Raw genomic sequence first — 21,746 nt, 5'->3', positions numbered from 1 at the left:
CACGCAATCGAAAAAGGAATCAGTTAAAGAAGAATCGAACAATGGAAATTACCTTTATTACTTCTTTAAATACAAGAATTCTTTCAGATAATTTTGACAGTCTATTTACATTCGACAGGCAAGTAGTAAGTTCTTGTATTTACAGAAAACGTTCGCCGTTTTATAAAAACACGACGAGCTTTCGCTTTTCCTCCATTACAACCAGTGATACTTGTTCCTACGAATATTTGGAGTCAACGCGATGAAGATAAATTTAGATTTTTACTTCTACAACTTAACTTTCATTTTGCAACTTCTACTCAATGCTCGCATTGTCTTGTAATTCGATAAATTCATAACAGCTGAAAAATGAATTAAATCCTTGGAAGACGATATCGTCTTTCAGTCGACGAAGTCATTATGTCGTATCAACGCGATACTTCGTTTGCAGCATGTAAATCGAAGATTCCTTAATTTTTAATATCGAAATAGCAAAATATCAATATTTATCGAACGAATTCAAACGTTCAGCGCAATAAAAGCGCGTAGAAAAAGTGGATAAAACCACAAATTGTAAATGACCTTCTAAATTACATTGGGAAGATAAGGTACTGAAATAAATTAGCTGCACCTTCATTTACGATTAACATCGTTTAGAAGAATGAACAATTCTATCGCTTTTCTTAAATGAATCTAACTTCAACATAACTTCGCTGCGTAATAATAATACGTCTAGGACATATGCAGAAAATACATAAAAGATCTACATGCAATTAACCTATCTAGAGTTTCCTGTGGTCCACATAAACATCTTTTTCTTTATCTACAGATAATAATATCAATAATGTATACTCACAATATATAACAACGAATATCAACATTTTTAGGGACATCGCTATGCGTCCTATCCCCATTTGCAAGTTTCAATTGCACAAACGTCCGTAACATTTTCAATGTATCCATTTCTAATTGTAAAAAGTAATATAGATTCAAAGAAATATAGATTCAAAAATCATTCTTCTTATGTACATTTGTCATGTAGGGAACCTATTGATAACATTTAACTTTTGCCTTTTTTTTTTTAAGATCATTCACAGCCCCGTGATCAGTTGCATTGTCGCCTTGTTATCTCTTTCCCAATTGGCAAAAAGTGCAATCTAATATACTAAATAGCGATAGAAAGAGAGAGACAGAAGGATATACAGAATGAGAGAATGTGGGATACGTTTCGTCTAAAACGTAAATCGTATCTTCCCGTGTCAAATGAAGACAATTATCGATCGTCTTTCCGATCGACGTTATTATCCTACGTTAATCCTCCAACAACGCTCTCCAGTCGTTTCTTCTTCGTCGATCAAAAAACATAATAAGATTCTAGGTCCGTGTTACGGCCGTTATTCCAGACTAGATGAAATCCACCAGAAAAAAGCTTCAGGATGAAAGCACTAAACCCAGACGAGCGAACACCATCTCCTTCCGTAGTCGTGTAATCTCCCAATATACATCGTGTACTTCAACAGAAACAAAAAATTAATTTCGGCCTAACGCGTCTGAGCCTAAGAATAATTGCAATTCTCATAAAACTATCGACATAAGGTAAAACATGATTTTATTATATAACTTACCCGAACTTTTAACAAGACCTCGTTCTACGTAACGTAGATAATTGAGAAAATCGCAAACCGCTATGATCTAAACATTCAAAGAAACATCGTCGATTAAGTAATATTTTACGGTATATGAAATCTAAGTACTTTTCATGAAATAGAAGACACTTACTCGATTGCGACAAATTTGAGAGATACAATACCACTGATTCTCCTGATCGCCCAGTCTCATACGATAGTGACATTGTCGTGGTGCTTCGAGAAGAGCACATTTTCTAAAAAGACAGTGACGAATAAAATGAAATAATTACCAAAAGGATCAAAGAGCTATAGATTGATGAAATAAGAAAACTTACTTAGGAAAGGCAAGTTTGGTCTTATCGCTGACAGCTTCGATAAAAATGATTCCATCGAGAACAGCCTGTCGAACTCTCGAACCGAGTTCTTTATTAGGAAAGTCCAAACAGAGGTCGATATCCTCTTTGAACACTCTGGCAACAAATGGATCGCTCTTATCGACGCAAGGATTTGCTTTCCACCTGAGAAATTCTGTGTGAACTCTAGGATCTACCTCCAATCCTAGATCTTTACACTCTTTGTCTCTATCCTTTTCGCGATCTTTCTTCCAATCCCTAGCCAAGGCTTCTCTGTCACTTGGTAAAGATGGCCTTTGTTCCTTCACAGGAGATTCCGGTGGTGAGTTTTCTCGGCCATATTTAAGATTAAAATGCGAGGGCGACCTTGTGTAAAAAGTTCAATAAATATTAATATAATTCGCTTCTCCATGTGTTTATTACGCTATCGATAAGATAATCATAAAAGAATTATACCTTCGATGTTTCTTAGCAAAAAGACCTTGCTGACATTCATCACCCAAGCTCAAACGACATCTCGTGTCAATCTGAGGATGCAAATGTGGATTTGGCCTGGCTGGAGTCGAAGTTAAGACTAAAGTCTTTAAGGCCGTCACTTCAGCCGCTAGGACCTCGGCTTTCATTCGACTCTCCTCCAGAAGACGTTCTGCCGTCGCTTGCCGCACGTTCGCCTCGCGCACCATATTGTGCGCTTCCTAAAAATGAATTATCCTTCGAGCTCGATTTCATATCCTTCTTTCCCTCTCTCTCTCTCCCTCTCTCTCTCTCTCTCTCTCTCTCTCTCTCTTTCTCTCTTTTAATCTGCGAATCTCGATTCTCGACACGACGTACTTGAAATAGACTGGCGGTGAGTTCCTCCAATTCGGCCTCAACGTCCTGTCGGATTCTCGAAAGCCTTGCCACCTCTTCATCCTTCAATTTCAATTCCTCGTGAGCTCTCTTCAACTCCTCCTGCAGCTTCGCCACAGCGTGTTCTTTTACTTCTGCCACAGCTCTGCCCCATTGTGCAGTCGTAGGAGAGGGAGGATCATTTGGATCCTTTGTTAAAGAAGTTTCTTGCTTCACTCGAGAGTCAGCCTGCATCAACAAAATATTTCCATTATTAATTTTAAGGATAATAGTTTCACAAAGTATTTTTAATTATTTCCTTTCCGTAAGTTTGTAACAATTGTTTTGATGTAAATTTTATTCTTTTAATACTTTCAACAGTTCAGTTTATTAAATTTACCTGCGAATCCTTCGCAGTAGACGACGTCTCTAATGATACACAAACGTTCTCTTGCTTATTCACTGTGTCTCCCATAACATCGTCTATCTTCTCTTCACCCAACCTAATATCCAAATTAGTCATAGTTTGAGTTGCAGGTACCTGAATTTCCGACTTGTACGCATGCGTGTTTAAAACAGCCTCGCTAGGCTTCTTCTCGTTCATCGTCATCGGACTTCGATGCCTCGTTAAAACACTATGTATCTTGTCGTTGTATGCGAAGAGCGAGTTCGATTTGGCTAAGCTAGAACTAAATAAAAAAGCAAATCCAATTAAGACGAACGATCATAAATCGATGGATGAACAACATCTATATTTTTCTCGCTCGGTAAATTAAAATTTACGAGGTGATAATCGTAAAAAAAAAAAAAAACGTGAAAATGTTATTAACATTCGCCTACCTGCTGTTGAGAAACTTGTCATCTTCATCAAAAAGACTTGTAGGTTCCTCCTCTTCATCTTCGCGCTTGGTCGCATATCCAAAGAGATCCGTCGCAGCTCTTGCAAGATCGGACTTGAGAATTGGATGAGGTGCGTGTAAAGTCGAGCCGATCGTGCAATCGGCTTCATCTGGATAGAGTTCATCTTCGTCGGTGGTATACTCCTCGTCGCCAGTAGTGCCAGTACTTCCGGCTCTTCGGTGTTTCGTTGTCAATGGTCGATAGGCATACTCGTTCGAGGAGGCGGACACCGATTCGTTGGATTCCATCGATTCCGGCTGCTGTTGCTCCTGTACCGCCTTCATGGCGCCTGGATATTACTTTGTCTCTATTCGATCTGCAACTTTACTAAAATAGCACAACCATTATTTATCCTTGCGATAAGCTTAGAGTTTCTTATTTCAATCATCATTAAGCTTTATCGACGATAACATAATACGATAAGTGCTCGACGAATTTGATATCAATTTAATTATTCGCATCGATGATCGAATTTCCTTTTGCAACAAGAGAGGATCTATTTATTTCTCGAAGAATGGATTATTGCTTTGAGAAGAAGTAATATCCTAAATTGATGTTTTTAACGACGATGACTCGATACGTCGAAGGAATAATTCATCATTCGTGACAGGACGTTGAGGGCGTAACGCGTCGCGTGACACGGATCCACGAAATCAACAGAGACTGGACGTATCCGGCTCGACTATTGCATACCAGCGTGCTATGCACAATGATGCACCGTACTATCATCGACCTAAATATTTTGAAACTTTCTCGAACCATCTCTGTCAATATGTAATATAATTTGCCTTCTTAATTGTAGATCTACGCATTTAACAGAGAAAGGAATTAACTCGCACGATCGCGATAATATCCCATATTTAGTTTCGATAAATTTCCAAAATTCGTGACGAGCTAATATTGAAAAATATATAATGTAAAATGTGCTGAGTACAGATTCGAACGTACGAACGTACTACTTCATCCAACGTTTTCAATGAAAACCTTCGCATTTGCGCTAATCAGCGTAAACGGATACCATGACCGAGATATTTCTTGATCGAGCCGAGTCGAGAGACTCGAAGTGGAAACCTCGATCTTTCGTTCCCTTTGGCGAGATCTCTTGCGCTTCTTCTTTGCGATCTACCAACAGACAATGTAGCCAGAGCAAGTGATGTCGCTTGCGTCACGTCAGTCGCTCAGTCGCATTGCATAAACGGTACTTGGGAATCGGCCGGTCATCGCATTCCTTCCCCCACACTCTACTCCAAATTAAGTCAATTAAGAAACCAGGCGCAGTTAATTTTCTCCCATCTCTCTCTTTCTCTTCATCGTCCTCAATGTCCTATAAATGCCTGTACATTTTTACGTTCTACGAGTTAAAGTAAAAGAAAAAAATCAACTGATTTTCATCCGTGAAATTAGTACCAGTTCTATTTTATAGCGAAAATTAATTTCATATACTATTTATAAGTGAACGAAGAACGTTATAAAATAACAAGAGGAAGCTTAAAATAAGGACACAGCTTAATCGAGTTTTTCTCCGTCGGTTTTAACTCGCAACGATGAATACCGCGCGTTTAGATTGTTACGCTTGATGCTCAAGGCGGATCTGATAAATTCGTTCTATTTCTTCCATTTCTTGGCGTTGATTTAACGACGGTGCTAATCGATCCTTGCCCGTTGTTGGCACCGTCTCGCTGGTGAAAGGTTTACCTTCTTAAATAGCTTATCGGTGATACCGACAGAAATTTCGTTCCTAGCTCGTAGCCGCAATGACGTAGGCGTTACTGTGTCCAGAACTGTCACGACAATCGTTCTGTTATTATCGATTATCGCATCTCTATTTTCACTTCGTGGATTTTAATCGAGCTAATTGCATCTCAGCAGAAAAGCAAGTAACAGCTCGATGTGAGCTTTGATCTTTATTTATTCTCACGATTAAATCACATTGAGAGTTAGAAGAAATTTATATAAATCAATCGCAAGAGATCTCATTAACTTTTAATCATAGATCCTTGCAATTAACTCGATACATTCTTTTCTTTGTCTTTATAACATTACCAAGAAAAGAATTTTCACTTCTGCAGAATTAATGATAACCTAAAAACATTTCCGGTTATTGAATTCTTTGTTTCTTGCGAAACAGTCAGGTATCAAAGTACGATGTTTGCATTAGACAGGCTCAATGTTTTTTCGCCGACGTGTCGTTTTAAACAAAAGAACTATAATACAAAGCTCAGCGATCGTTACGAAGTGAAAAAATTAACTTGATATCATTTTCTACGAAGACTTTGCTCGATTCATTTGTTCGCAAGCAAAATGTCATGTACGAAAGGCAAAGATTAAGTCATCGTTGAGTGCACGCGAAGATTGAACTAAAACGAAGAAAATTTCATTTTGACCGAACAAACGATGAGCTCTTAGTTGCCGAGATTCATTCATTTGAAATACCTTTACGCTTCGTGAAGCGACCAACGCAAAGATGCATTCGAATGCATTTCCTGATAAGAATTCAATTATTTTAATCGAAACAGTTACGTCAAACTATGTTAATAGATATTTTTGAAACGGTACATTTTATCCTTCTTACAGTTCATTATTTCTAACGGTACACGATGCTAAAAAGTTAACTATTGATTTTAACATATGTATTTACATATTAAAGCAATCGCGTAAAACGAACGATTTCTATATCTAAACTCGTCTACCTAAAATACTCGTTGCTTGAAAAAAAAGAAAAAAAAACAAAAGAAAAGAAAACTTTTCAGTTTATACCGACGTTATCGCGATAGCTCAAACGGAAATCAGCATCGGTACTATAATATATATATACGAGCTGATTATCTCACGTTTACCACGAATTTTTCAATCGGGGAGAATCTTTCTACGTTGAAAATTCACTCGCACGATGAGCGGAAAAGAAGACGAGCGGGAAGCGTGGAAAAGAGCGGAGGTGTTTCGAATCGCAAGAGTCTGTATATGTATATCCTTGGCTTCGTCAAATGGGACGTTCACGCGAACATTGCGTCACGGTTCACATCGCGATCGCACGCTGGAAAGCGGCGAATGGTACGGCCGGGTACACCGTATTTGTAATGACGCTGCGGCATACCACTGACGCTCCATTCACGCCCATACACTAGCAGATGATAAAGCCCAGTTTCTCCTGCTCTCTCTGACAAAGGAATCCCGCCAAACGCTAATTTGCTTTCGAGCATCCCGTCTCGAGCACCACTCGACTCTCGCCAGCGTGATATGCTGATGCCGAACCCTCGACTCTTGCTCCACTTCATAACGCTGACTTTAGATCAGTTTCTATGAATTTAAAGTTTTCCAAGAAAGCTATATATTGGATTTTGATCTTTGCTTCGCTTGTGATATTTACATTTTCCGATAAATAATATTACTTTTTACAATTGATCTATTCTTACCAGTAATAATCTTACATTACGATACAGTTTTAAAATACGAAACGTCTGATGTAGTGATCCGGAAAAAAGAGTCCGGAATACGATTTGCAATTAAAATCTCTAAATCTAACGATTATAGCAACAACAACATGACGTTGTTTATGTTTGGAAACATAAACAAATAAAGAATTCTTGATCGAAATAATATAGTACTTAAAAATCCTGCTATAATATATTCAGAACCGAGCTATCATAGCATGAGAGAAACGAATTATTTCCCTGAATATTTTTCAAATAGATAAACTTACAGCCTACACAAAACGAGAACTTCGGACGAGCCACTCCAAAAATATCTTTCTTATTTCTCCTTTCTCTTCCTCGACGAATATATATGCATATGTATGTCCCCACCTCTATCGACCTTCGATGCTTTCTTCTGAGAATTTCTATTCTCGGTAACCTCGTCATATTCTTAACTCGAATCTATATAGACATATCGTTATAACTTTGTTAACTTCGTTCTTCGATATACGTCGATGATCTTTCACGTACAGAGTTTTTTCATCTACGTCGTTCGAAACATCATGTCATTATCTACGCTTTCATCGAAGCACAAATTATCATCGTAACCATACACACCGCGTTATAACTCCCATTTTCCTTCGTGGAACAATAAAAGCTTACGAGTATGTGTCACGTTTGGTTCTTGCTTTTACCACGCATATAAATTGAACCTGACTTGCATATATATAAAACGGAACGTCGTTTTGTCTGTTTTTATTCGGATAAAAATTAATCGATTTATCCTTGACGCTAGGAAGGTATCCGTTCGATCAACGTTTCAAATTTAACACTTGACGTCATGGACATTAAGATTTGAAACAGCAATATTAAATGTTACAATAAAAAATATATTGATCTTCTAAAACACAATTCACATAAAGCAACATGAATTTATATAAATTACATTTCATAAGTTTTCACTGGCTTTGTTATAACACGTACGAACTCGTTCCATACATCGCTCTCATTCCACGTTACTTTCTACGAATAATTGGATCACTCGACTATGTGTGTGTAGAAATAAATTAACTTCGCTGTCTTTAACAAGATCTTGACTAGTATCGACGGAAGCTCGTACGAATAAAGTTCTCACAATATACGGCACTGGCCTTGCACTCTCTCACGGTTAGTATACGCTAGTTTATATCTTCTATACTGAAAGACCTTTTAAATTATCTGTACTCAGACGATGTTAAAAAAAAAATTAGACAAAATTTTACATAAGTATTTACTGTGCATTTAAAATGCATTCATTATCAAATGAATCAATAATATATTATCCGTATATTTCTTGACGATATAAATATATATATATATCAAAGGAGAAAACCATTTTTCTTCGTAAAGAGAAAAACATATTTTTAAAAAATATTCCGCGAATTGAAATAAAAGTAGACAAAGCAATTGCGGATAATAAAGCCTACTCGTCCGACGTTAACAAATACGCCGTGAATCCTTTTTGTGTCAAGAGAAATTTGACCGTAGCCCGCCGAGCAATTATAATTAGAAGATTACCGCAACTCTATTCATTAGTAGGTACTTTTCGACTGAAAGCAAGGACTTCCACTTCGCTGTACCTCCTCCTACTCTTCGAGATGACGTTCCAGAAGAGCTAACGAGCACAGTTTCGAGCTCGTGCACTCGCTCGGGCCGACAAGTGAGCATACACAGTATGAAGTATACCTGTACGAGCTACGGCACCAAAGGAAGAGAAAGTAAGTACACGAATATTCCGCGCTCTTTTCTCTATTGTTTCTCTCCATTCGAACTTATCTCACAACCCGTCGCTCGCAGCATGCGTAATCCTTGAATCATCCAATGAAATTTCGAGAGATGGAATACACCGATAACGAACGTCCCCAAACAACATCGGGAAAGTTTTAAAACGACTTATTGCCAATTAGGTAGCATGCTTTTTCTCTGTCTTTTTCTTTTTATCCACGAGAACAATTTCACAATATCGTCACTGTCTACCATTAAAATTTTTGTTTTCAAACGATACCTGTCGACTCTCGATTTGGATGATAAAAAACGAATGAGACATTTTTCGGTGAAAGGACCAAACCAATGGCGACCACTCAATGACTGATTTGATTCGTATTTTGATATAAACTCACGATATGATAGATAATCCGCCTACGAGGACGGCTCGCCGCAGACTGACCATACGTTCTCTTTCCACTTGGCCCATTGTCAGCTAGCGATCTTTACTACCCCTTCCACGATGCATTCTCATAGACTCTCTTCATCCACCTGCTTCTCCGCAAGAACGACAGGGCTGCAGAATGTTAGTACGCTAACATCCTTTATATTATTTTGAATTCTGACTAGAATATAATTACGGACTCGAAAGAATATATTTTACTTATTATTATACCTTATTTACATTGCAATGAAATAATAGTAATTCCTAATTAAATATGAAACATAAAATTAGTTATTAATAATATAAAACTTTATAAACGAGTGATAATGATTTTTTTATTGACGAGACACGTATTTACGCGTGTATCAATAAAAACAATACAAATTTTAATTTTTCGAAACACAAATAATTAATCAACGTTCCATAAATAATATATTCAAGTTCTGTATAAATAACAATATTTTTTTTCAGAATGTAAACCCAATTCTAATTGGGGAAATATGCCTTGATTTCCACCAAGCACTCCAAAGCTATAAATTCGTACGATAATCTCCAAATCTATTAATACGTCGGCTTATGTATCCCCTCATCGTTCTTATCTAAGCTCTCCACCTAATACGACTGATTCGTACCACACAGTATCGATAGAGTAAACCGAAAATTAATGAATGATAAATCTTACACACATATTAATTCGATACTCTCGTTCAAACTCGTTTTTTCGACTCATTGAAAAACAACGAGGGCACTCTTCACCGTCTCTCTTATACCATATCATATTCTATGGGAACAATTGGCCTCTATCGAACGTACTCAACAGTCATTCCTACGGTTACTATAGAACCGGTAATAGAGCCAAACGGGGTGACACGTTAATCGTGTCGTCCGTAATTCAACTTAATAAGTCTCAATGAGATAAACGTGACCCTTGTTATAATTTTATGACCGGCCTATTATTACCAGTCTAATAACGTCATTCGTCATTTCTCTATTGTGAATCGTATTCGTCTTGTTGAGAGAAAACTACGAAAAAAAAAATGTTTTTCTTACTTAGGTCGTAATATATACAATTACGACGTACAAACGCAATATATTATTTATAATTAGATGTAATATGTATATAATATATAAAACACACATACGTGCATGTATATGTACTATAATAAAATATACCCACATTCATTTACACACACGTTCGTTTTATTTTATTAATTATAGTAATCCCTACTATTACTATATGTGTGTGTGTGTGTGTACATATATAATGTATTCTAACAGAGCATTACGAGAAAGATGAATATTCGCCCATTAAAGGGGTCCTTCAAACACTCCTAATGCGAATTTTTCAGCTCGCTTGCGTCCCTGAGATACACGGCGAACGTGAGAAAGGTTTCTCCGTACATCCTGCTTACACTTTGTGAGCACATGAAATTCCTATATCTGCAGCCCTGCAATTCCACGGAGGTTCTCTCTTATGGTGTATGCACTCGCACACCATCGAACTCTACCTATCGCCTACCGCAGGTATCAAATAGACTGGTGTAAGTAGCGTAGGTAGAATATTACGCACACTCTCTTACAAATTACATACGAAAAGGCTCGCACGCATTCGTGTGAATCTGTGGTTTTCTACTGGGTGTACGACAAAAAAGTAATGGGTGAAGTCAAGATCCTTTAGGGGAATAATATCAATCGAGAATGTAATACTAACTTATATGACATTAAGAACATATATATCTTTAAACGTTTCGTCCTTCTACATCATTCACCATTTTCCTCTCATCAATTTCCATCAGACTACACGACTGACAAGGAAACCGGATCCGATACATTGTTACTCGACTCAACACGCCTTGTTCTGTTTTAATATACGATCGTAGGGAATCGCGAATAAATAATACGAAGTAGGTAAATAGATATCTTATGCATAACGGTACCATTTAATTTGCCAAATATGATCTTTCCTCCGTCAAAAATAATCAAAGTATCTTTTAACATCCGTTATTTTTTCACGTTAAACGAAAAGTAAGATCTTATATATATTAGCATATAACCAAATATCGAAATCTCAAACATTATGTAGGTTAATTAAAAATCATCCGATAACGCGAAACTTGTATCCAAGGAAATTTTGTAAAATTTGCCGTTATAAATATAATATCATATATAAAACTCGTTAATAATGACATCTTAACTTACTTGTATCAATGATAAAGTAAAAAAAAAAATGAAGAAAAAACGTTTTCTTTTTATTTTCGTATGATAAAAGCAATATGCGTTTCTATTTGGTAGAAACTGGATCGAATGTTCGAAACCGAATCGAATATTCAAAGATGCTTCGAGTACCACATCCTCCAGCTTTCCCTATCAATCGACTCTCTGCCATTAAGGCGATTCATCGTGAAGTTGTTCACATGCACGAAGTCCCATGAAGCATTTCCGTGAAGGAGAAGCATCGTTGGCTTCCCTCTTGCAACCGCAATCGTATGATCCTACCAACGATTCAGATCGGTTCAATCCGTTCGAGAACGATGACCAAGAACGTTAACGTAATCGGAGCTTATCTCTACGACTCTAAATCCTTATAAATCCTCCTCAAGCGATACGATTCTCGTTCGAATCGCCCAAGGGAATGAGATCTAGAACAATTTTCATATCTTTCGGTATTGTTATTTATTGTTATTTGTAGGAAAAGAAAACGATACTTCATACGGAAAATCTTCAACGAAGTAAGTATCTTTACTGATCATGTGTCCAGAATAATTATCAAGATAAAAAAGTTAAAAAACTTTGGAAATTGTTTATGCTTCATTAAATATTTTTTATACATTACATATAATAACCTCATTAAAAACTATTGTTTCTTAATGAGAATGAATGCTTTTTATTATAGAAAACAAGACAGTGAGAGAACAGGATCATCTTGACATCACGAAAAAAGAAACATTTTTCAATGATATCAAAAGAAATCTTTAAAAAATTCAACTTTATATGTTCTTTACAAATATTTTTGTATTCCATCTTATTAATTTTTAAAAACAATAGAAATTTAATAGATATCGGTATGAGAACATTTATTTTTTATCAAAATGTTATAAAAGTCCTCGATCCGGTCCGACAAAATTATCGAGCCAAAAGTTATTGGAATTAGTAAGCTTCATGGGACTCAACTGCCGATCCATACGCATACACGTACACTATTATAATCGCACTCTTTATTTTGGTAACAAAACAACATCCGGCATGCTTTTAAGAATAAAATGTCGTCGTTCAACACAAGGCTTCAACGGTACCCCCGCATTCGCCGAACATCCGGCGCTATCAATATTCTTTTGCTATTAATATTCTTTTATTTATAATGATTAAATTTTAGTCAGAGCACTAGATTATCACTATTTTATATTAACATCGACAATTTCCGCTTCTATGTCTATGTACATAAAAATGTGTTTTAAATATAAAAAATAAAAAATCGAAAAATGGAAAAATTCATGAAAATATTACGTAGATGGCTGCATTGAAAAGCTAATGTTTTAAATACTTTTTAAAGCGTTTTACATTAAAATGCTTAAATACTTATCGCTTAAACATATGTAACTAGGATTTACGTCATTCGTATTAACCCTGAAAATGTTTAATTAATCGTATCAATGACAATAAGGCATTATTGTATTTAAAAAAAAATTGAAAGTACATGAGAAATCCATGTGAATTTTGCATAATTTTTTGTACAACGCACGTTTCACGAATTTATCACAGATAAGGTGTATTGAATAACATTATAATTCTTTCATAATATTTCAAGACTAAAGAGATTTGAGAAATCTGAAGCCTGCGAATTTTTTCGACAGCACAATCGCGTTTGAAAAAACCCATGTACGACACGTGAGAAGATACAAAATGTATGGGAAACGATAGTCGACTATTTGCGTGCGATTTCGTCATTTTAGCCTTCTCGTTTCGACAACTTCGACCCGAGCTAGATTAAATAAAAACTTGAAAGACGACGGCATTGATATCATAAACATACGATCGTGCCCATTCTTTAACGTTTAACTATGAGAATGTACTTGTAGAAATTGTAAAAAAGGAAACGTATGATTATATAACGATCATCTTATTTATTTCTAGAACTATTAAAGTAAAAATCCTGTATATATTACCATAAAAAATAATAATGTTTTTACATACTTTTACAAGAAATTGAGATAATTAATATTTAGATATTTAATATTAATAAATTATTAATAACAAAGCAAGACCGTCATATTTCTGTCTCTCATAAATTTCGTTTATGTTACTGAGAAAATATGTTCATATAAAGATATGTGTAATGCAATACGTATCAAGATATAAGTTTAATCATCAGGTCATAGGGCAATTTAGAAGAATTGAAGAAAAAGCTGTCTGAGTAACGTGATTACAGACGTTATCAAAATCTATTTAAAACAAGATACGTATGCCGGAAAGAGTAATGAAATTCTACAAGAGCGAAGGAGAACGAGAGAGAGAGAGAGGAGATAGGTGTACCAGGTACGACGGTACGAACGTAAATGAAACTCAAGGTTAGTACCCATTGAGCCACAAGAATGCAGGAACGCAACGAAGAAAGCATACTTTCATACATAACAACGAAGATAAAAAAAATTCAGTATTATGATTCTCACTTATAATAAAATAATTTACTTCACAGTATTATAATCTTTCGTTGTTATAATTTCCAAGAGCCATTATCATGTTCTAGACAGTGTTTCATGAATAAATATAAAGATACTAATAATCTCGTCGTAACAAACAAAAAGTTACTGGCATAAAATACTTTCTAAAGTAAATTTACGAAAAGATATAAAAGTTATTACAGTAAGACGTTTCACCGTAATAAAGAATGATAGAACGCTTGAATAAAATAATTGTAGCGAAAATTATCCCTCAATAACAGACAATAACTGGTATAAAATAAATAACAAATGTATATCTATATGTAAATGTAAATATATATGTATCTGCACGGAATTGCACGTGACAATAAACGTCGACATCGGCTAGATCGACAATGAGAACGAGGACGATGTGAATAAAGGGTTCTCCAAAATCGAAAAAAAAAAGAAGAAAGAAAATGATTCACGATTTCAATATGATAAATGATTATTTTACGACCTCTTTTTTTTTTACCTTTCTTTGAATCTATTTCAAAAGGAATTATCATGGTCCCGTTGATTATATACACGCATACGTACTTACACATCTGTTAGTGTATAGAAAAAGGCAGGACGTAATCCTGAACAGTATCCCGGGGATCCGGAGGGCCGTAAGCGGGTAGACACGCGCATGCACACGCGTACGCACGCTCTCACGTTCCTCCCAGGCCGTGACCCGACTGCGCACGAGCCGCGGAGAATTCCATCGTGAAAAGGGCTTCGCGTGTTACAAGCACATACTGACGACTTACGTACAAACACAGAGAACCGTGCATACACATATTAAAGAAGAAATAGACATATATACATATACGTACATACATGCTATTAGTCGAGTGAAAGAAGGTAATTGCCCGACAAACAAAGCCCAGCCAAGACAATACACACGTCTCGACATCCAAAATAGTTTTCTTCCCTTTTAACGAGCTCCTTCCCATTGCTGTCCCCCTGTTGGAAGTGTAATCTTTGGATCTTTTATATGAGAGAAAACACGCTATTGCAAGTATACGAAACGAAACACAAGATACATTCGTTTATAAACGTCGACGGTTTTCTTTCATTTTCAATATTATTTTTTCTTCGTCACTCCGATTACATCGCATCCTCGTAATATAAGAATCATGGACGTGCTGACGCAACGATAGAGAACAAAAATATCCGTTAAAATCATTTCATGTACGCGTATACGTTTGTTAATTATACGACGAAGATTTCTACATTGTAATCGTGGGAATGTTGTGGACAAGATTATGATAAATGTCGTTTCGATATATCCTTTTGAATAATTCATACGCAACGTCGTTTTTCTTATCAACTTCTAAGGAATATTAATTAACGAAAGTATAAAATGTACGCGTAAGCATTTTTATTTTTATTTTTATAAATGAAGAAGAAAACAAAACGATATTCGTGAAAAAAAACGATTTTTTAAATAAGTCTAACTAATGATCGTAATGTTTACGCACGAGTGCAGATAAACGCGGTTCTTCCATGAATGGTGTACATACGCAAAAGAAGAGAAACAGAAAGAGAGAGAGAAAGGAAGGGAGTACCGGGAGGGGTCTTTGCCACGATGACCAAGTATTTTTATGTGAACGTAGGGATACTATCGGGGCTTTATGAGTTACGAGTACGGGAAGTTCTCCACTTACTAACACATAGACAACAAGAGCGGCAGCAACGACCGTGGAACCTGTCGTACCGGTTTCCAACTGGATTCCGCTCTGTCGTGCGCATTGACGGCATAAAGAATCTCGTGAACGGTGTATTCCTCGATCCTGACCGATCGAGATCCAATCGAGAGTAGATCAACTACCGATCCTCCCACTTTAAACCCTACTTCTTTAGTCTAATTATCGATTACTTTGACTTTTATTCGAACTCGGATCACAAAAGACGATTCTAATTAACCGAGCTTGCTCTCATTAAGTTTAATTTACTACGCTCCGATTCATTAGTTTTTCCTCACATTTTTTCCTTCTTTCCTTCGTGACTCCCACGAAAAAACTCGTTCCAAGGTATTTTTTAACATGATTTTCATTCGGCAACATCCAATTACCGTAATATTCAAAGGATTAATTATAAAAGCATCGGTGCGAGTCATTAACTATTATTATCAGCGCCTCCATTAACTCGATTTTATGTAATAAGCCGATAAACAAAAGCGTCTCCGATCATCCCGCTCCAATACTTTTATCGACGCGACATATACATACATACATATATGTATATGCATATATATAGATAGATATATGTGTGTGCGTGCGTGCGTGTGTACGTACATCTAGACGTATATACTTATTATGTTCTTCCTCTTCTGTTACATACGTGTGAACACGATATTGTTCTAATTTTTCTGAAATCATTCATTCTTTTTCATCATCGTTGAAATAATGACGTTGAATTTTTTTTTAATATACTATGGAATATCGATTCCATATGCGTAAACAAATGGCTAACACGTAAATCTGAAAAACATAGTAAAAAGGTCATTATTGTACTATATCTTATTTTCATTAATTTCCTTCTATTTAAACTTCCTTTGATCATTGTTCTTTGCATAGTGTTACTACATTGTAATTGCCGTCGAAAAGAAGTCTTTTTAATCCCGTTCAATTCTCGTCCATTACACTACGCATGTGTTAATAATTTCTACATTCAAATAAAAGAAAAGTGATACGTTGAGCAATATTTTTTGTTCGCAATAAATAAAAAGAAAAATAATAAATGTGCTAACTCGTAAGATAGTATATCATGTTTACGTTCTGTCTTTGTATTCCATATAACATGGACCAAGAGTATTCATTTAAATATCGTGACTATGCATAACATTTTTAAAAGTCAAGCTATTAGCGCAAATAAAAATTCGCTTGTGAAAGAATAATCGTTGCAAATTGAACAACAGAGAACATAAAGTTTTACCGCTCGAAAAAACAAAGTGTGTTCTCTCGTTTTAATTAAAATCTTATCGGCGAACGTACATTAAAATTTATGTCTTAAGTAAACGATCGATCAACGACTTACAAAGGCGTGAGTATGTGCGTATATCATATTCGTGTAACATATGTGTACATACGCTTGTTATGAAGACGGAAATCCACTTTCGACTGCTGGAAAATTTACCGAGCTCTGGAGAAAGTCCTGATTATCTCGAAGAATTTATTTCCTGATAAGGTGTAGAGTTAATATAAAAAAAAAAAACAGCGGGATTGAGCAAGGTCAATGAACGTTTATATATAAAACGTATCATTATTAATACGTTACGGAATTATCGATTACCATTATTCGATTTTGTAGATTTTATTAGAAACATTTTTAATATTCGTTCATAACATTTAATGGATTCCAATTACCATCCGTAACAAAAATAAAAAGTTATGAAATAAAAAGAATTTAAGAAACATGAGATGCCTCGCGAAACGATAAAATCATTGAATCGAAATTAGAATAGAAGAAAATTTTAACAAACTGAAGCATGTACTACTTATGTAGGTCATCATAGCTAATTTCATACCAAATCATATGATACGTTCATGGCTCGGAACTTACAACCTTATGATTTCTCTTTCGCGTACGATAACATTCACTTTGCTCGAAGTGAAAGTCGAATTATTCTGCAGTGCGATATAGAAGGTGTTCCGATGACATCTTCGCGAGCGATTGACGATAAAGAATAGAGTACGTTTCAACAATAAAAGATAGAATAATATTTTAATGATGTTGAAACGAAGCTATGAAACAAATATAAAAGAAAAACACGAATAGATATATCGGCAAGTCAAAAGCACATATCGAATTTTATTATCTATCATTAATTTAAGAACTATACGAATAGATATTACTTAATGTAATTATATATTAAACGATAAAATATATACCTACAATGTTATTTGAAAAAAGTGTAAAAAGCAAAATCGATAGATGAGAAAATCGAAAAACTAAAAAGAATATTAATAGGATACGATATTACGCTTTATTTCAATAATTATCAATGTTTGACGAATCATAATAATTAATAAAAGATATATTATGTAATTACCTGTACATTTAATCAATCAATAAAAAATCAAGTATCTATAGACCGTTGGTAGACTATCTTCGAACGGTCCCCTCAGGATCGTTTCTAATTCGCTCTATTACCCATCGTAATTTTTATTTTAAAGCGAGTAGACGAATTGTACTTTCTCTCGTCCTAAAAATCCTCTCAATCGGTCGATCCGTGCTTGTCGCGATTTCTCGCGCTCGAATCAAAGGACAAACGATGCAACTCATTGTCAGTGAAAATCGTTTCGAAAAACGTTATACGACGCACGACTGAATTAATTATCTTCTTGCCATTTCGATATTCACAGCTCGTACCACTGTCTCTTTCTCTCTTTCTCTTTCTCTCTCTCTTTCTTGTTAACGAACTCCCTGCATCGTCGTTTCAAAGAAGAACGATAAATTTATTTCCATGGAATCTCACTTCGCTTCTGTCATTAATCAATGACACACCGAAATAACTTTCGTCGGCGAAATAACTTCCCGTCTTTTTTTCTTTTTTTGAATTTCTAAAAAAGGACGATTGAAGTATCTGTACGACAAATAAATACGTATACGTACTTACGTATGTACGTAGATCGCTTTCGTGCGATTAGAAAGCACGGAGAAATCTCTCGATCCTCGCAACAATCGTGATTACACTTGAAACGTCCTTTTTTTTAATGCGATTTAAAAGTCTCAATTTAAATCAACAATATGTTGCAAAAACAACAATTGATGAATCTCCTAGAGTGCAAGGACCTCTCCTGTCTTTTATATATATATACATATACATATAAATATAAATACGTATGTATATATGTATATATGTATACCACTGTATATACTGTTATAACGGGATCAAGCATCTCCCACTTTATTTTTCACACGACGCCTCTGGTTATGAGGCGCCTCCGTGATTTACTGTTTACCAAGCAGCGGTTGCTGCTCCCTTTGTAAAAATAGAATTTTATTCTCGATAAGGTAAAGGCCGTCCTACGCATCCTCATTCCTTTGAAACGCGTTAAAAAAGAAACAGAGAGAGAGAGAGAGAGAGAAATAAAATAAAAGGAAATAACGCACTGAGACTTTCAAACGAGAAATTTTCTGTATTCGATTATCGTTCAAAACAGCTCTTTCTCTTGCTTGACGATTTCTTTCGTTCTATGATTAAAGATTACGATGCTTTCGAATCGAAGGAATCTAACACTCAAGCCTGATAAAAGATCAACACGAGCCTGTTTTAAAAAATATCCTCTACGAATGTTTTTTTCAAGTCGGCATACGATGACGTATATACGATACCTCACATGTCGAATTTTAACGTTTCAGATTTTGGCTTTGTGATTAATTATAACGTCAGATGTTACGTTTAAGAAAAGCAACGTTTGCTATTTTAAAGATTATAATTCAAGACGAAATCCTAATTCAAGTTGAGATATCAATGAGAACTTGTAAAATAATAATAGCTCAAACTGTGTAAATTTACACAGCGTCAAGGATTCAGAATAATCCTCCGTTTGTTGCATTAAGCTTTCCCTGTGACGTTGAAATAGACACAATAGAATATATAACTACAGCTATTGGTAGAATTTTGCGATCAGATAACAACGTTCGATTTTCTCTTCTCATTGTTAGAGATAAAATACAACTCTTCTGTAGAAAAAAATTTGGGAACTTTTTATCGATGCTCGTTATTTTAGAAAGCCAGGCAATTATCGAGGTCAAGGAGTAAATTAACGTGTCCTGAAGAAGAATGACAAAGCCACGAAATTAGAGAAATCATTACTTTTAATAGATGACCCATTTTTTCGAATTAGTTTCTTATCACTCTATATTCATTTATTTGTATCCGTTGTTCCTAAAATATCCATTACGTAAAATCTATATATTCTTTCCAACTTTCCACAATAAGTAAGATATTTGAATTTCTTTAAAAATAAAAAAAAAATTAATTCAAGATACTTAAAATGAATGAAAGTTGGTTACTCAAGAGCATTTCAAGGCGAATATGTGAAAAAATCATTGAAGTATGAAAAGAACATTAAAACATTAGAAATCGAGATCGATATACAGAATAAACGATATTTCACGAGAGATAGATAGATATATACATACATACATACATGCATACATGCATACATACATACATACATACATACATACATACATACGTTTCGTTCCGTCTGAACGCTTCGGTCAAGGACTCGAAAAAGATCGGCGTAAATATATAATATAAATCGAAAAGTATTCGCAATTCGTCCGTTTACTCTCTCCGACTTGACGACCGTCTTATTTATTCGTATTCGTAATATGCGAAGAATGCTTGGCACGTTGATCGAGCGGAATAAAAAGATCGATGGACGAACTCGTATTGAAACCGAGTGTAGTCGTTCAACCACTCGAATTGAATTGTCATCCCCTTCTATGCAAAACCTTCCGGTTCTCGATCTACGAGAGATTAGAAAGCTTCTTATACGGAAGTGCCTCGTGACACGATTTAACGGAGGAAAGATGCGAACGAGAGGAACGCGTTACACGATCGATATTCTTTATTTCTTCACAAAAAGTCGGAGAAGCAATGTCACGCTCGAACATGTGAAATCATTATGACTTTAAACAACAAATTCCTTTAAAACGAATGCAGCGAGAAAGAAAGAACTCAAACATTTTCTCTTTCTCTTTATCGCTTTCTCTCTCTCTCTCTCTCTCTCTCTCTCTCTCTCTCTCTCTCTCTCTCTCTCTCTCTCTCTCTTTCTCTTTTCAAACTATATATCGCGATCAATATGTCAAATTTCACGAAATTTTGTGAAAAATTCGTGTATATAACTTATCCAGGATATGCGATAAACATCTATCATTTCGTAGCTATTAAAGACGAGATAAATCAAGTGAGAGAAAGGAAATCATTGTAATGTACGAAAAGAAGAAACATAGTGATATATTAAGATATTCATTGATATTCCAAAAGTAACGACGCATTGCTCAAGACAGTAAGCTTCTTTGAGTCGTAACGGAGACCTACTTCGAGTGAATAAATACGATTTATTTTCATTTTTTCATTTACGAAACTCGTATCCGATAGCGAATGTTTTCCTTTTTTTTTTATTTTTCTTTTTTTCTAATGATAATCGTATTTTACGCATGCCCAGGATCTTGATACTATCGCGAGAACACATCATCATCTTTCGTGTGTGTTTACGCTCGCAAAAAAAAAATAAGAAAATCCCGACAAAACATTCATAAAACTTACAGAACTAAAACGATCGCATAAAGGTCGAACAGAATTACTTATTAACATTATACGTACATATTAAAGATTATCTTACAATTTAAGGGATGTGATGGTAAGTAAAAGCTAAGAAAAATGTCGCACAGCATCCGTCAGTTTTGATTCATCAAGACGAAAGCTAGTATCAGTATCGATCGGAAAGTACGTTTCTAATAATGGGAGCGACCAGAAGACTTACGAGAAGATGTTCGTGATCCTTGCGGCATTGGCGTGGCTGCTACGCTGTAAATATACAGATTGCTGACTTGCGTCCTCGTTATTGGATCTTGGGAAAGATTCCTGACACCAGCACTCGCGTACGTCAACCAAACGAAAGTAAAGAAACACAAGCAAACTCACATTCGCGATCCGCGACACGGGCCACGGACCACGACTGAGGCCTATCGCAAGCTCTCATAGCCGCGAGACGCCTGCAGCGCTCCTAGCGAGAGAAGTTGAAACTATATAT

The 21,746-nt window shown here is 35.6% G+C and overlaps 1 protein-coding gene and 1 long non-coding RNA gene across 7 annotated transcripts; one reads left to right on the top strand and one right to left on the bottom strand.

Moving 5' to 3' along the window:
* Positions 1 to 37: 37 nt before the first annotated feature.
* On the bottom strand, positions 38 to 21,674 carry LOC127063408 (guanine nucleotide exchange factor for Rab-3A-like). 6 transcript variants are annotated; one of them, XM_050993164.1, is made up of 9 exons: positions 21,477 to 21,674; positions 3,629 to 4,015; positions 3,189 to 3,477; positions 2,792 to 3,037; positions 2,417 to 2,655; positions 1,943 to 2,326; positions 1,759 to 1,861; positions 1,605 to 1,671; positions 38 to 1,490 (listed from the first exon to the last, which is right to left on the bottom strand). In XM_050993164.1, the coding sequence occupies exons 2-9, from the start codon at positions 3,970 to 3,972 to the stop codon at positions 1,411 to 1,413; spliced, it is 1,752 nt and encodes a 583-aa protein (XP_050849121.1). In that variant the 5' UTR covers positions 3,973 to 4,015; positions 21,477 to 21,674; the 3' UTR covers positions 38 to 1,410. The 6 variants fall into 6 exon arrangements, with proteins under 6 accessions (XP_050849121.1, XP_050849123.1, XP_050849122.1 ...); XM_050993166.1 differs by lacking the exon at positions 21,477 to 21,674 and adding an exon at positions 9,261 to 9,397; XM_050993165.1 differs by lacking the exon at positions 21,477 to 21,674 and adding an exon at positions 9,146 to 9,294.
* Positions 7,619 to 10,452, top strand: LOC127063413 (uncharacterized). The gene is made up of 3 exons (XR_007781340.1): positions 7,619 to 8,268; positions 8,677 to 9,430; positions 9,761 to 10,452. It is a non-coding gene; the product is annotated as an uncharacterized LOC127063413 (long non-coding RNA).
* Positions 21,675 to 21,746: the final 72 nt, after the last annotated feature.

This window comes from Vespula vulgaris, chromosome 4 (assembly GCF_905475345.1).
Source record: "Vespula vulgaris chromosome 4, iyVesVulg1.1, whole genome shotgun sequence".
In the NCBI taxonomy this organism is placed as follows: Eukaryota; Metazoa; Arthropoda; class Insecta; order Hymenoptera; family Vespidae; genus Vespula; species Vespula vulgaris.
The sequence above is the reverse complement of the archived record's forward strand: the minus strand, read 5'-3'. Positions and strand labels throughout refer to the sequence as shown.